The 16,752-nt window shown below is 41.7% G+C and overlaps 1 protein-coding gene across 2 annotated transcripts in view; it reads left to right on the forward strand.

The window, feature by feature from the left end:
- DCC (DCC netrin 1 receptor) overlaps positions 1-16,752 on the forward strand; it is a 948,238-nt gene that overhangs the window by 562,547 nt on the left and 368,939 nt on the right. For both annotated transcript variants that reach the window (XM_084629005.1, XM_084629006.1), the window contains exon 7: positions 842-962. In XM_084629005.1, coding sequence (XP_084485131.1) covers positions 842-962 — 121 coding nt within the window. The remainder of the gene's footprint in view (positions 1-841; positions 963-16,752) is intronic.

Consider the following 16,752-nt stretch of genomic DNA (forward strand, 5'->3'; position numbering starts at 1 on the left):
AATAAAGGTTGGTTTTTACCATATTTTTCTTGTGGAGAAGATTTACTCAGTTAGTTATATGGAATCACAAGTTCATGCTACTTTATGCAGCATCACTGTTTGTTATGAGGAGGATCAGACAGCAATCAGTGTACTTGCCAAGGAATGGAAAGTCCCTTTATTATTATTATAATGTGGAGGGGAATTATCCTTTCAATTTTTATTTCCTGAAGAAATATTTATAGCAAGGGAATCTCTCTTGCAGCATTTTCTTATGCAAATAATTGTCCCTTAGAAGCCAACATTTGCCACATCACTTAATTCTGCTAGTGCTAGCAGCAGCTAAAACTGAAATCCTGCCCATCAGCAGCACACAATGAGTGACCCTTCTGTTGCTGCTGGTCTTTGGGTCTCATGGCATGATGTAGGATCTGACCTTCAGAATGCTGTTTATACATAAGGTACAAAAGTTGGAAGTTCTTTTTTATCTCCCCTGCTGCAAAGAGCCAATACAAAGCCCTGTTCCCCACTCAAGTCCCACTCTAGCTTTTAATATGGTGTTTAATTGTTGCATAAGGTATTGGGCTGGCCCTCCTCTGTCCCAGCGTGAATAAGGGCACAAGCACCATCCTTGTAACAGAGTGGTGCAAAGAGAACAAAAAGAATCAGTTGATTGCGATGAATGTGCATTTTATTACAATCCACTGGAGACAAAGACATTATGAACGGAGGCTGATGTTTCCTAGTACTCTCTGCTCTTGTTTCACAAACAAAATATTGTTGAAGCTCCTTAGTAAGCGACATTCAGTTTGACAGTTTTTTTCTAATTATTTTCCTCCCTTTCCCCTCTTTGTCTCTCTAGGGTGGCAGCAACTTGCGGATTCTGGGCCTTGTAAAGTCAGATGAAGGTTTTTACCAGTGTGTAGCTGAAAATGATGCCGGGAATGCACAGACCAGCGCACAGCTAATCATCCCTGAGCCGGGTAAGATACAAAGGACACAGAGGATCATATCAGTGATTAATACAATTAGCATAAATCCTAGTTGGGCATCTACTATTCCTCCCCCCACACTTTATTCTCAGCCATGTTAAAAAATATTTAGCTAGCTGGCTGGCTTGACTTATAACAGTGTGTTCCTTAGCACTAGGGGAGATGCAGGTCTGTCTTGGTGTAACCTTGAGACTCTCTGTCACTGGGACAATTACAGATGCTGGGTGCATCCCTGAAGTGACACTGGAGGTCAGAATCTCAGCATGAAAAATCAAAGACAGTGTCTTCCCTTTCAACCACTGGTTTCATCTTGCTGAAATATGAGAAGAGGTTGGGGATTATAAAGGGCCAGGGGGAGTGTGTGTGTGTGGAGGGGGGAGATGGAAGAAATAGTCCAAATGGAATGGAGAATAAAATATTGTATGGCTCCTCAGCGAACACTCAGAATATTTGTCATAGGGGAAAAGGTAGGTGAAATTTAGCACTGTGATGGTAGGGGTAGCAAAGAGGACTGATTGAAAGGCTGGTGTCTCTTATACAACAAGGGAACAAAAGTGTGTTTCTGTGGCCCAGAAATGAGTAGTTTCACAAGAATTATAAATTGTCCTTTCTTGTGCCAATACCGATGGGGTTTATTTCTTTATGGAATATTAAACTGTAAATACATAAAAACTATGTATTCATTTTAAACCAGGTAAGGTAAAACATGTATAAATGCCTTTAATGTGCTTTCTGTGTTTTATATGATAGTTATTTACTTGAAGTGGGTTCTGCTGTGTTTGTTAATTATGTAGAATTGTGTCATTAAGCTGTGAGCAAGTGAATATTCAGAAATATAGGCTATGTCTACACTTGGCGCTATGGCTGTGATTCGCAGCCCAGGTAGAAATACTTGAGCTAGCTCTCTCTGAGCTCGTGTGCTAAAAATAATAGTGTAGCTGCCATAGTACGATAAGTGATGAGGAGTGTCATGGGCTAGATGCCCCCAGCACTAACCCCACCTGGACCCCACAGGTACATATTTGGGGTGGCTACCCATGCTGCCATAGCTATGCTACTATTTTTAGCATGCTGGCTGGATGAGAGCTAGCACAGGCATGTCTTTGCCAGCTGGGAATCACCACCCTAGCTTGTGGCGTAGATGCAGCCATAGTTCATTCACACCCTGACCTGGACTGGAAAAAGTAGAAAATTGGCAGTTCATAGTTGTTGATAGATTTTAAAACCAGAAAGGACCACTTTCATCATCTTGTTTGACCTGTTTTATAGCACATGCTATAGAATTTGTTTTGAAAAGTGTGCACAGAATAATTTTAAAATTGTAAAGCTTTACTTAAACGCTGCCATAATTTGAAAAAAACAAAAACAAAAACAGTGTTCTCCACTAGTGGGCCATAACTACAGTAACACACCCACCCACTGTAGTGTTTTAGACAAGTAATATGGAACACTCTAGTAACATTGTAATGTGTTGTTAAAGACCATTGATTTCCTGAAAGGCTATGATACTGCAAGCCTTTGCCCTGTGGGCAGTAATGTGCCAGGTAGTTGCACTGCAGTGCAAATGCAAGTGGTAACTCCAGGTGGGCACAACCAGGGTTAACTGCTAGGTCCTCACTAGTCTCGAGTCCCTGGCATAGCATTTCCCTCACAACAAGTACACACGGTAAACAGAAAAGGGAACAGGACCAATGTCCTTTCTCTATCTTTGTTCCTGAGTACAGAATGAATAACTGCTTGAGCTCAAATTTTAAACCTCTTAGCAGTTTGTCACTCCCATTCCCTCTCCCTTGCTATCCAATCCCTCCTTCATTCACTCATTCTTTCTCCAACCAACCCATGTCCAAAATGCAACTCCGGCAGCACCTGGGGAAGCCATGGATCACTTCCCAGCCCACATCCCAAGCCAGCTCCCTTGTGCAGTAATCCCCCACTGTGAGCTGTGCCTGCTAGCAGGGGATGCAGCTACGCAGTGACATTGCTTCATGGGAACCCTGGACAGAGGCATGATTTTCATCCTCATTGTGGTAATGAGGCACTTCACTGTACAACTCTCCTCTGAGGCCTGACTCATGCTATTAATAGACTGGATGTCTGCACAGCAGGATCAGGCTACACTTGTGCTCCCGGTATGGCTCATCACTTTTTTACTTGGCCTTTATGCACTCAGCACTCTGCACCTGCATAGTGCAGAATCAAGCCAGATGAGTATTTCTCTCCTTCTGTGCAGAGTGTTACCTTTCCGTTGGGGGAAACATGAACATAAGAAGGTGCTTAAAGAAAAAACCTTGGCACAGTAACTATACATAGCACATAACCCCACCGATATTTAAGATGGGCAGCTGGGAGCAGAACAATATAATGGTACCTAAAAATAACTTCATCCCTATTAAACATCATAATGGGGGGAAAAAGGGTTTTTTGTGGGGGTGGGTGGGGAGGAAGGGTTTGATTTTTTTTTAAAGCTGAATCTTGCATTTAGCTCATGCTTCTGGAATATATTTAGACAGGTGCAACCCTGGAGAAAAGGGGCCATCGTGAACTATAATGTAGTTTTATTTATCAATAGGACCAGTCTGAAGGAAATGGGAGAATTCATTACTGTTTCCACCTAGATGTTCAAATGCTGTCCGTAAATTCTGTACTTTTGGTCAGTGTTTATTGTGTTTGGCATTGGATTAGAATGAAAGTAAAAGAAAATGAAGACAAAATCCTAAAGAGCTACGGGATACTATTGTAACTGTCTCCATTTCCCTTTATAAATGATGGATTACTTTTTCCTAGCTATTTAATCAGATCTTCAAACAATGCCACTCCAATTCCTCCGAGATGTTGAGAAGGCCAGCATGCACAGATGGCAGAGAAGCCAGCTATAAATACAAATTAAGTGCTGGGGCCGACCATGGTGGGAAGTACATAGCCCTCTCTGTTTAAATTTAGTCAATATACGGTCACCATATCTTTCACACTCAGTGTGAGCTCTGCACTGCACAGCTGTTCAGTTTTGGCCTGTCCACAGGCCTCAAACTAAGGGTTACCCCTAGCAACTGTGACAATCTGCTTCTTGTTAAGGCATAGACAATGACCTGTTAAATCCAGTATTCTCTGTTGGTGAGTATTTACAAGAGCCTAATGAAGTTTCAATATAGTCTTTTATAAATAGTTACCAACCCCTTTTTGTAACCATTAATTTTGAGGGAACAGAGTCCAAGACATGTAAAAGAGCTAACAGAGTTTTCTTTTTCTGATAGCCAAGATCAGGTTTATCAAAAAGCCCCTACGTAAATTAATAATCTTTTTATTCTCTAAAGTAACATTATGGAGAAAATAAATAGATGACCATTTATCCTCCATGAGATTCGTAAAATCATGGCTACTGGCATTTTAGTTAGTTGCAAATATTCTTGGCCAGCCTATGAACTTAAAATTAGGTGTGTCATCTATTCAAATGGCTGATGCATAGTCTATTGGAGATATCCAGTATAGTGTCTGGTAGGGGGTAAATCAGAAGATCTTAAGATTCTTTTCTGTCTCTAGTTACTGTGATCCTGCTCTGATACCAAATCTTTCTGTTGTCATTACACAAACGTGTAGCTTGATCATCTGATTCTGAGCTGACTTAAACAGCAGTTACTCCTGGTATACAGGAGTAACACCACTGATGTCAACTATAAAACCAGTGTGAGATCTGATTCAGACCCATAAATTATGTTCAGTGTAAATACAGTGGTATGCTGAGTTGAAACTAGACAACACTGAAATGAGTAATGCAAGCTAAATGGGTAGTGAGTTTACACAGATTATAACCTTTCTTCTAGAATTCCAGATGGAATTGTTAAAATGTTAAATGCTATTTAAATATATATTGGTTAGACATTGGGGAGCAAGTGAGCCTCCTGGGAAAATTAACTGAAATTTTAGCTTTTAGCTGAGATTATAGTTATGGAGGCACTGTATTTAACATTTCATCATCTTTGAATTACATATTGGAGAAATTGCTCTTCTTTCCATAATGAAGGCTGCAATCATTCTCCTGTAATAACCATCCCCTTTGTATCCCTTAAAATAATAAATAATCACTTTGTTTCCAAAATGTTTAACTCTATCATCTTCTACAGCTCAGCTTTCCTGGGTTCTTCAGCCTCCGCCTATGCTCCAAAGCTACCCTGTTTTGTTCCTGCTTCCACTAAAGAAGGACCATCCCTGTGGACCTTCTATAATCTGTAGGATCCGTTGTCCACCTTAGAGGTTTTCTAGATAAAGCCCCCAGTATGTACTTCATGAAGAGAACAGGATGGTTAATAGTGAGGTTTTTGTTAGTGAATTGTTTATTTTTAGAACTGTAAAAAACATCATTTGTACATCTAAAAAAATAAATATCATGGACATGCATGACCGCAGATATGATGGACATGATCCCAGAGGAAAATTCTCTCCAAAGAACCTGCAAACAATTATTATCTTAATGCCCATACTTTCACTCAGATCCATCCTTCAAATAGCTTGGTGGGGGTAGGAGGGAGCAGCGGGAGGAGAATTATTTACTCCATAGTGTGCAAAAACAGATAAAGAAACTAATCAATATAATCCTGAAATAATCAACTCACATAAATGGATAATTGTCAATTATGTTTTTTTAATAAATTCCTTGTTAAACAAATTTTAACTTATGGATATACACTTTACCATGGATACGTGAGAATATTATTTACCATTGGGAGCTCCAGACATTATAAGAAGTAGCTAATTTGAAAACAGAAAGATAAAGAAAATCATCTGTTACATAAAATAACTAGACAACAGGAAACTACATGGGCTATTTATGTTACACAAGGAGGATATACTGTACTGGAAATATTTTAATAATCAGTTATTTTGTGTCCATCCACTGCTACAGGAAATGGGAGAGGCAGTTTCAAACTACAGACTATGGAGCATTGAGGGTTAAAAAGAAAACTTTTGGCAAGCTTCACTTCAATTTCACAATTTTAGATGTTTATATCTGAAATGTCATGGTGTTGTAACCGGGGGGGTGGGTGGGGGTGTCCTGACCAAAAAGGAGATCATGGGCGGGGGGGGGGAGGGTGTTGCAAAGTTGTTGAAGGGGTATCCCAAGATTGCCAACCTCACTTCTGTGCTGCCTTCAGAGCTGGGCTCTGAAAGCAGCACCCTCCAAGCTTCCTGCAGTTAGAGGAGGTTCCTGGAGGTGGGTAGGATCTTCCCCATGCTGCTGGGAGTGCCCCAGCCAGGGGCTCCTAGCTGCTAATCCACACCAGGGACAGATTAAGGCAGGGACCCCTGACAGTTTGGGCACCTCAGGAAAAATGGGTGCTCCAGCACTGGAAGAAGCCCCAGGGCAGAAGTCCCTACTGGATCACCCCAAGCCCCAAGAGGAAGCCCAGAGCCCAGGCTGCCCCAGATAGAGCAGTGGAGGAAGCCTGTTGCCTGATCTTTAGATTGTGTATTAATTATGTTGATTACTTAGGAATCCCCAGTTATTAAACTGAGGTTGACAGGTTCTTGTCCCAAGATCAGGCCCAGTATTGTTTAAATTATTATATAGTTGGGAACCCCGATGTGCACAGTTGCAACACTTACACTGTAAGAACTCTTTTATATTTACAAATATAGTTTATTTAGCACAGTTGCAAACACTCTCAGTAAAGTAGATAGAGATACTACAGAATGTACATCTGCACATCCATATACTCACACCATCCCTTGTGGAACAACCTGAAATGTTAGCCGTCATCTTCCTCATCATCATCACCTTCTCCCTCATCACCAGTGGCCATCATTCCGGCACTTCCCAAGAGCTACATCTTTTTCCTACCACCCCTAGGCTGGGATGCCACTTTTATAGTACGTTACGCTGATGCCATTATGTTTCATGCATATTCAGTAGGGGATTTTTTCCCTTTTCCTTATTTGTATTTCCTCACCTTACTAATGTTGGAGTGTCTTTTTTCTATAGAGTAGTGTATCAATGATTTCAACTTATTATCGTATATGTCAATTTGTTACTATGGCCCTTTTGTGGTTAGGTATCACATTTGTTATTTCTGTCCCAACCGGTTATTTCAGTTCTTTCCAACTTCCATGTTGTGGTGTACCTGTTAAGTTTAATAGGGTATGAATTTAGGAAGCCCCCTATGCCAACCTACTTCAATGCATCCTTTATGTTAAAGGTCACAACCATATAAGGACCTCATGCTTTAGCTCACCACCATGTATCTAGGTGAAAGGTCCCAAACATGTATGCTAACTTTGCTTTAGCTCAACATACAGGACTTTTTGTATGTCCCTTGCATTACAGCCAAAATATAGTCTATAATATAAACCTATTATAATAAAACAAATAATCAAGCCCATAAGAAAATAAGAAAAGATATATAGGCAAGCAAGCAGGCGAGCCTTAGATGTATCTCATGTACCTGTTGCATTACTGCTGAATATAATGCAAAGCAGAATATAACGCAAAGCAGTGACTATAATAAAGGCAAGCTAGCCCACTGGGCTACAAGCCCCCAGCTGGAGTGGCAGGGGGAAGAAGCCCCGAGCCTGGGCTGCCCCCGCCCCAGCTGCAGCCACCAGGAGTGGAAGCCCCCAGGGGAGGATATACCACCCTCATTTCTGCACTGCCTCTGGAGGTGGATCTGATCGCCCCACCAAGAGTGGCAGTGCAGGGGAAGGACAACTCCTATTGCCCCCTAGCATGGCCAGACTAGCAGCTAGGAGCCCTGGGATCCCAGCAGCAAGGGAGATCAGATTTCATGGGGGAGGGTTGATTTCATGGTCCATGACACATTTTTCACATCCGTGAAATTGGTAGGGTCATACCCATCTACCAGGTTGCAATGTCTGGAGTGGGAAGCCAGGCCCAGCCCCTTGGGGCAGAAACTGCCACACTCAAGTCTCCCCCTCCCCTTTCTCTGGGCCTTGCCTTCTAACTAGGCCAGGTTTAGGGTTGCAGTGCTGGGGCAGAGGGTGCTGCTGCAGCTGGTTGTTGCCCCCTTGGCAATTTAGTATAGGGTACGGTGACATCCTGACACCCCAATATTCACCACTGCCATGTAATTAGGATATGCCTTATACAAAGTATGCCTTGTGGGGTGTCTAAAAGTCTTGATCTGCTAGACAGTAATATGTAGTTGAATTGTATGTGCTATCATCATATGTGAAGTTGTGAAGTTTGGCTGTGTATGTGTTACTGAACCATGTTGTGAGGTTGAAAACACCCACAAGCAACCTTTCGGATGACAGTAAAAAGGTCACACAATGTTAATGGTTTTATTGCGGAGATGCACACAAACAAGGATTACCCCAGGAACCGTGTACAATAGAAACCTCTCAGAGATAGCACTATGCAGTGGAACTGTTTGACCCAGGTCACAGCGAAAGAGCTTTCCAGAAAGTGGGGAGAAGATATAAAAGGGGGGAAATGACATCATGGGGGGACCTCACTCTCTCTACAACAACACACCTGGAAACACCTGAGAAACAAAGACTGAACTGTGGGAAGTGATGGTCCCAGGCTAGAAGGATTTTTATCCTGTGTATGAAAACCTGAAAAAGCCAAGGCAGCTTGTGCCTTAAGTATGTGCCAGCCTGTTTATCATTCAGGGTGAGAATTTGCTAATTTATATCCTATCTATCTAGTATGTTAAGGTCACTTCATGATTTTTGTTTATTTACTAAGGTAATCTGCTTTGATCTGTTTGCTATCACTTATAACAACTTAAAATCTATCTTTTGTAGTTAATATATTTGTTTTGTTTTGTCTCTAAAATCAATGTGGAACTCATACTTGGGGCAGAAAGCTGTTGCATATATCTCTCCACATTGAGGGAGAGGGCAAACTTTATGAATTTACACTGTATGGTTCTCTGTGCAGCGCAAGACAGTACAATTTTTGGTTTACATTCCAGAGGGGGTGTGCACTTGCATGCTGGGCAATCCTTAGCTGAGCTATCCCATGCAGAGCTGATCTCAGCATCTGTGTGAATATAGCTGCATCTGGGTGTGTCTTTACCTGTGTGTGTGCAGGAAGGGGGCTTGAAAGCCTGTCACAGCAGCACAGAGTAAGGGGAATGCAGGCTGGTGGGACAGGCGGGCTCAGTGATGCTACATCCACCCACTACATCGCTGTTTTTAGCCTTATACTCATGTTTCCCCATTTTTTTCCTCCAGGTCAACATATTTAACAGACAAATCCTTACATTTTTCCTCAGAGGAAGGAAGAATGAGCTGGAGTTTGTCATCTGTGATGTGCAAAGGGACTAGCAAAGTTTACAATGCTATTTCCTGTAAGTTAGCCAGAGGTCGAGTGGTACAGGAGGAGGAGGAGTGGGAATGACAAGAGAGCTCTCATAAGTTGCAGTGCACGCTGCAAAAGAATACGTTTTATCTCCTTGCCTTCTCTTTGCAGACAGAGCGGTGTTTGGGGGCAGAGTTGTATGAGTGTGTGGTGTAATCACCGCTGCTCACCTGTGGCAGGTCGGAGCTAGGGCCATCTCTCTCAATGTGTATACTAATTGATGGCGGGTGTATTGAGAATTTACTATGTCATTATCAAGCCTGGAATCCTGCTTCCATCAGTGGCTACTAACTGAAGCTTCAGGGGAAAGCCAAAAAATCCTAACATAAAGCATATAGCCAGGTGTACACTACCATAAATGAGATGGGGAATGGCTTCCTGACCCCATCATGACGTGTTTATCCCCTGAAACTTGAGAACTGATTGCCCTTGTTTTAATATGCATAGCTAGTGTGCTGTTCAAATGTAAAGCACCATATAAGCAGTAATAATAAGGATAAATATAAATTTTGTTTATGTATTTTATGATGGCCTTCACCATAATATCATGACTGTGAATTTATAATGAAGCCATGCAAAAATGCTAAGTTAGCCAAATTATTTTTGGTTTAAAACATTTCCACTTAAGTTGCCTTGTGACAGAGCCCAGCCTAAAACTATCTGTGCTGAAAGCCTGATAGAAGATGTGTGCCTTGCTGAAGGCTGCCAACTTCAGGCTGTAGTAAGCCATCACAAGGAGCAATTTCCAGAGTCCATTTTCAAAAGTGATTTAATGAGGACAGATGATCCAGTGGTGGGGGCACTAGCTTTGCTTTTGGGAGTCCTTGGTTCAAGTCCTTGCTCTGTCACGGACTCCTCTGTGACTGTGGACAAGTTACTTAGCGTTGCTATGCCTCTATTTCCCATCTGTAAAATGGGAATATTAGCACATCCTTACATTAGAGGCGTGTTCTTAAAGATTGAGAGGTTCTCAGATACAACAGTAATGGGCCCATATATCTATATCTATCTACCTATCTATCTATCTATCTATCTAGGAGCCAAAGTTCCACTGATTCTCAATGAGACTTGGACACCTAAGTCACTTCTGAAAATGGGCTTTAGGGTAACATTTTCAAAAGGTACTTAATTCACTTAGGAACCTTATTCTGTTTGAAAGTTGACAGGACTGAGGCTCCTTAGTCATTTAGACACCTTTTGAAAATTCAAATTTAGAAAATAACAAAGATGAAAACATTAAGGCCCAATAGCAATATGATAGAATTTTACAAACTTTATTCTGAAAACTTAGTGTTTGAGAGAATCTCCTATCTATAGCTTAGAAGGTAGAGTATTAGTTATTAAATTATATACAAATAGTTTAATTTAAAAATAACTATAAAAAAGGCTACGTTGTCCTCTTAAATTGATAGTTCTTTCTTAAACCCAGCTACAGAATCTAATGAATATGTTTTTTTTATTTCCTTAATAAATAATACATAATAGTAATAAATAATAGTCAGGAGAAAACTAGAAGGCATTTTGCTAACACATTGTATTAAGTGATGCTAATTACAATATCCATTACTGTATATTGACCTTACATAGTAACTTCAGAAGAATCACAAGATGGAATGAATAAGTGCGCACTTAGTCTTAACACTTCAGGATTTGTTAGCATTTAATTTGTTAGGTAATAGCACTGAATTGACTATCTATGAGTATGAAAAATGATGTACTTCCTAGTCTCGTATTAGTTACTTGCAGACAATTAAGTGTAATTATTATCACTTAATATAGGAACTCTTACTATAAATTCAAAGCCTTGTTTTTATTTTATTTAATTTAAACCTTGAAAAAGAAGAAATGTGTTGTGGTGTGAACAAGTGCAAGAGGCGAGGGCTCCTGCCTCATACTGAGAAAGACGGACAATTAGCAAGTTATCTCAAGTGCCTATACACAAATGCAAGAAGCCTGGGAAACAAGCAGGGAGAACTGGAAGTCCTGGCACAGTCAAGGAATTATGATGTGATTGGAATAACAGAGACTTGGTGGGATAACTCACATGACTCATGCATGCCTCCGATGAAGTGAGCTGTAGCTCACGAAAGCTTATGCTTAAATAAATTTGATAGTCTCTAAGATGCCACAAGTCCTCCTTTTCTTTTTGTGCATACAAACTAACATGGGGGCTACTCTGAAACCTGTCACATGACTGGAGTACAGTCATGGATGGATATAAACTATTTAGGAAGGACAGGCAGGGCAGAAAAGGCGGGGGAGTTGCATTGTATGTAAGAGAGCAGTATGACTGCTCAGAGCTCCGGTATGAAACTGCAGAAAAACCTGAGAGTCTCTGGATTAAGTTTAGAAGTGTGAGCAACAAGGGTGATGTCGTGGTGGGAGTCTGCTATTGACCACTGGACCAGGGGGATGAGGTGGATGAGGCTTTCTTCTGGCAACTGACTGAAGTTACAAGATTGCAGGCCCTGGTTCTCATGGGAGACGTCAATCACCCTGATATCTGCTGGGAGAGCAATACAGCAGCACACAGACAATCCAGGAAGTTTTTAGAAAGTGTAGGGGACAATTTCCTGGTGCAAGTGCTGGAGGAACCAACTAGAGGCAGAGCTCTTCTTGACCTGCTGCTCACAAACCGGGAAGAATTAGTAGGGGAAGCAAAAGTGGAGGGGAACCTGGGAGGCAGTGACCATGAGATGGTCAAGTTTAGGATCCTGACACAAGGAAGAAACGAACGCAGCAGAATACGGACCCTGGACTTCAGAAAAGTAGACTTTGACTCCCTCAGGGAACTGATGGGCAGGATCCCATGGGAGAATAACATGGGGGGAAAGGAGTCCAGAAGAGCTGGCTGTATTTTAAAGAATCCTTATTGAGGTTACAGGGACAAACCATCCCAATGTGTAGAAAGAATAGTAAATATGGTAGATGACCAGCTTGGCTTAACAGTGAAATCCTTGCTGAGCTTAAACACAAAAAAGAAGCTTACAAGAAGTGGAAGATTGGACAAATGACCAGAGAGGAGTATTAAAATATTGCTCAGGCATGCAGGAGTGAAATCAGGAAGGCCAAATCACACTTGGAATTGCAGCTAGCGAGAGATGTTACGAGTAACAAGAAGGGTTTCTTCAGGTATGTTAGCAAAAAGAAGAAAGTCAAGGAAAGTGTGGGCCCCTTACTGAATGAGGGAGGCAACCTAGTGACAGAGGATGTGGAAAAAGCTAATGTACTCAATGCTTTTTTTGTATCTGTCTTCATGAACAAGGTCAGCTCCCAGACTACTGCACTGGGCAACACAGCATGGGGAGGAGGTGACCAGCCCTCTGTGGAGAAAGAAGTGGTTCGGGACTATTTAGAAAAGCTGGACAAGCACAAGTCCATGAGGCCGGATGCGTTGCATCCGAGAGTGCTAAAGGAGTTGGCGGATGTGATTGCAGAGCCATTGGCCATTATCTTTGAAAACTCATGGCGATCGGGGGAAGTCCCAGGTGACTGGAAAAAGGCTAATGTAGTGCCCATCTTTAAAAAAGGGAAGAAGGAGGATCCTGGGAACTACAGGCAATTCAGCCTCACCTCAGTCCCTGGAAAAATCATGGAGCAGGTCCTCAAGGAATCAATTCTGAAGCACTTAGAGGAGAGGAAAGTAATCAGGAATAGTCAGCATGGATTCACCAGGGGCACGTCATGCCTGACGAATCTAATTGCCTTCTAGGATGAGATAACTGGCTCTGTGGATGAGGGGAAAGCAGTGGACGTGTTATTCCTTGACTTTAGCAAAGGTTTTGACACGGTCTTCCACAGTATTCTTGCCAGCAAGTTAAAGAAGTATGGGCTGGATGAATGGACTATAAGGTGGATAGAAAACTGGCTAGATTGTCGGGCTCAGTGGATAGTGATCAATGGCTCCAGGTCTAGTTGGCAGCCAGTATCAAGTGGAGTGCCCCAAGGGTTGGTCCTGGGGCTGGTTTTGTTCAATATCTTCATTAATGATCTGAAGGATGGGGTGGATTGCACCCTCAGCAAGTTTGCAGATGACACTAAACTGGGAGGAGAGGTAGATACGCTGGAGGGTAGGGATAGGATACAGGGGGCCCTAGACAAATTAAAAGGATGGGGCCAAAAGAAATCGGTCTTCAATAAGGACAAGTGCAGAGTCCTGCACTTAGGGCGGAAAAATCCCATGCACCAGTACAGACTAGGAATGGAATGGCTAGGCAAAGGACCTAGGGGTTACAGTGGATGAGAAGCTGGATATGAGTCAACAGTGTGTCCTTGTTGCCAAGAAGGCCAATGGCATTTTGGGATGTATAAGTAGGGGCATTGCAAGCAGATCGAGGGACGTGATCGTTCCCCTCTATTCGACATTGGTGAGGCCTCATCTGGAGTACTGTGTCCAGTTTTGGGCCCCACACTACAAGAAGAATGTGGAAAAATTGGGGAGTGTCCAGCGGAGGGCAACACAAATGATTAGGGGACTGGAACACATGACTTATGAGAAGAGGCTGAGGGAACTGGGTTTATTTAGTTTGCAGAAGAGAAGAATGAGGGGGGATTTGATAGCTGCTTTCAACTACCTGAAAGGGGGTTCCAAAGAGGATGGATCTAAACTGTTCTCAGTGGTAGCTGATGACAGAACAAGGAGTAATGGTCTCAAGGTGCAGTGAGGGAGGTTTAGGTTGGATATTAGGAAAAACTTTTTCACTAGGAGGGTGGTGAAGCACTGGAATGCATTACCTAGGGAGGTGGTGGAATCTCCTTCCTTAGAGGTTTTTAAGATCAGACTTGACAAAGCCCTGGCTGGGATGATTTAGTTGGGGATTGGTCCTGCTTTGAGCAGGGGGTTGGACTAGATGATCTCTTGAAGTCCCTTCCAACCCTGATATGATTCTATGATTCAAGCATTTTGTGGATGACTAGACTGTTATACCCCTGGAAGCCTCATTTTCCAAGGAGGAATTTTTGTGTGCAAAGCAAATGTTTCCTTGAACGGTGTTAGGGTGCTTTCCCTTCACCCTTTCCCCTGGTTCTTGTCACATGGACAGAAAGCAGAAGACCAGAAGTCTGAAGTGTAGACAATGCAATGTTTATTGGGGTTTGTTTCCAGCAAACATGTATTCCATAACTCTGACGCCACAGAGTCTTGTTTCCCAGTGTCTCATCCCCCTCTCCTCAGGAGGCATAATTATACCTGAAATGCACACCCACAGTCCCACCCCTTACAACTTGGGGTCATGTTCCATTTTGGGTCTGGGGTCTTCATCCCACCTCTTTTGTACCCAATGGGAGGGATAAGGAGTGAGGTTGTGCTCTGGTCAGGACGGGCATTTCTTTGGTCTTTTAGTGTTTTATACCTCCCCTCCAAGCCTTTTTGCCCCTCTGACTGGTTGCTTGATTTTGCCTTCAGATAGGGGTTGAGGCAATCTTAAAGTGTGCTCTGAGTAACACTTTAACTGCTTTTATCTATTCCCATTGTTCAAATAAATCCATTTGACTAGGCAGAAGCAACATCACAGTGTCTTTGTCCTTTGTTTACACATATTAGTATAAGAGTATCAAAAAGTCAAACCCAAAATTCTATCCCAGACTAACAAACAGACCTATATACTGACAAACAGCTCATATAATAACAGGTTTCAAAGTAACAGCTGTGTTAGTCTGTATTCGCAAAAAGAAAAGGAGTACTTGTGCCACCTTAGAGACTAACCAATTTATTTGAGCATAAGCTTTCATGAGCTACAGCTCACTTCATTGGATGCATACTGTGGGCATCGATGAAGTGAGCTGTAGCTCACGAAAGCTTATGCTCAAATAAATTGGTTAGTCTCTAAGGTGCCACAAGTACTCCTTTTCTTTTAGCTCATATAATAGTTTCTCATTCAGGTTTGGCACAAGCTCAGGCTTTTACGTCTTCACTTACAGTAATATAGCATATTACATAGCGATCTAGCACTGTAGAAAAAAATCCCCAGAATTTGCTGAGTCAAGTTTTAGCTAAGCCTTAATAGGTTATAATGTCAGTTAAGTTTGGGAAATTCAAATTGTTGATGTTTACTGCTACCTGCATCTAACAGTTATCCATCTGTTTCCACTCATCTCTGAATGTGGCAATTCTCAAAAGTAATGTGCACTGAGAAGGTTATTGGGTTTGTTTTATTTCCCATCTTGTGAACTGCAGACTTCCGATTGCATGGATGAAGCAATATATATATAATGTTATGTGGTTATTTTTTGAGTTTTACATTAAATTACAGGTGAAGAACAAAGAGACAATCATTATACATGTGATATACGCGTGCACATATTTACTCATAAACGAAGGAAATCAAGTACACAGTGAAGATGTAGTAGTCATTGCATCTTTTGTTCAAGGTATCACATAATTAAGTGCTTAAAGGAAGCCCAGCTGCATCAGCATATTTTAGCCATAAACAGAACAGTTAGCTTCTGCAGGGTGTTTGGTGCTGACTGTAAAATGAAAGGAAAAAAGAACAAGAGGAGAAGAAACCAAACAAAATGATAAAGGAGAAGGGCTAATACACATCGCTGGTGAAATTGCATTGACATTCAGTAGAGGTGAATGTGACTTGAACAGTGATTCCAGTACAGGTTTCAGAGGAGTCATCATGGAGATTGTTGTTATCCTGCTAACCTATTTTGAAAGCAGGAAGTGACACAACTGGATCTCAATTTTCAAGCATAAGTGCATATGTCAGGGCACTCAGATCTACTTTTGAGCACTCAAACTAGAACCAAGGCACATAAAATGGGTATCTGGGTACCTACAGTAAATGTTAACTTGAGTACCCCAATTTATACACTGAAGTTTGGAAGCTGGGCTCCTTTTGGGGGGAATGGAGATTTAAAACAAAGCACAAGATTCCCTCTTGACAATCACAGTTCTCCTAGAATCTTAATATTCCACCTATCCTCCACAAATATTTCTTGATCAATAGGGTGAATTAGGGTACCCATGTTAACATTTACTACAGGTAGTTAGAAACCCATTTTGTGTGCCTTAGTGCTAGCTTGAGTTCTTAAATGTGGAACTGAATACGCTGACATTTGCACCCAGGCTTGAAAATAACAAAAAGCACCTATAAAAATGTGAAATTTCAGTGGTTATGTTGGGAAGGAATAAGTGTAGGTTCAACAAGGATTTATGCACAATTACAGCAATGTGTCAACAAGTCTAGCATTTCCCTTTGTGCCATGTTATAGTTTAAAGATTATATATGGAGGCTAGGGAGCATAAGCAACTTCCACACAATAATTTGTAAATTTAAGAGGTAGGGATAGCTAGGTGCAAAATGGTAATATACTTTTCCATATAAATCACATTGGAGGCAACTGTAAACTCTAAATTGTTTACAAGTATAGCTAAATCTACCTTTAAGAGCTTTGTCTGGATCATTTTTAATCTCCCCAGGTAAAGTAACTTCACTAACCTGGAGTTAAGATTAAAAT

This window comes from Lepidochelys olivacea (genome assembly GCF_965140295.1).
Source record: "Lepidochelys olivacea isolate rLepOli2 genome assembly, chromosome: 5".
Classification (NCBI taxonomy): Eukaryota; Metazoa; Chordata; order Testudines; family Cheloniidae; genus Lepidochelys; species Lepidochelys olivacea.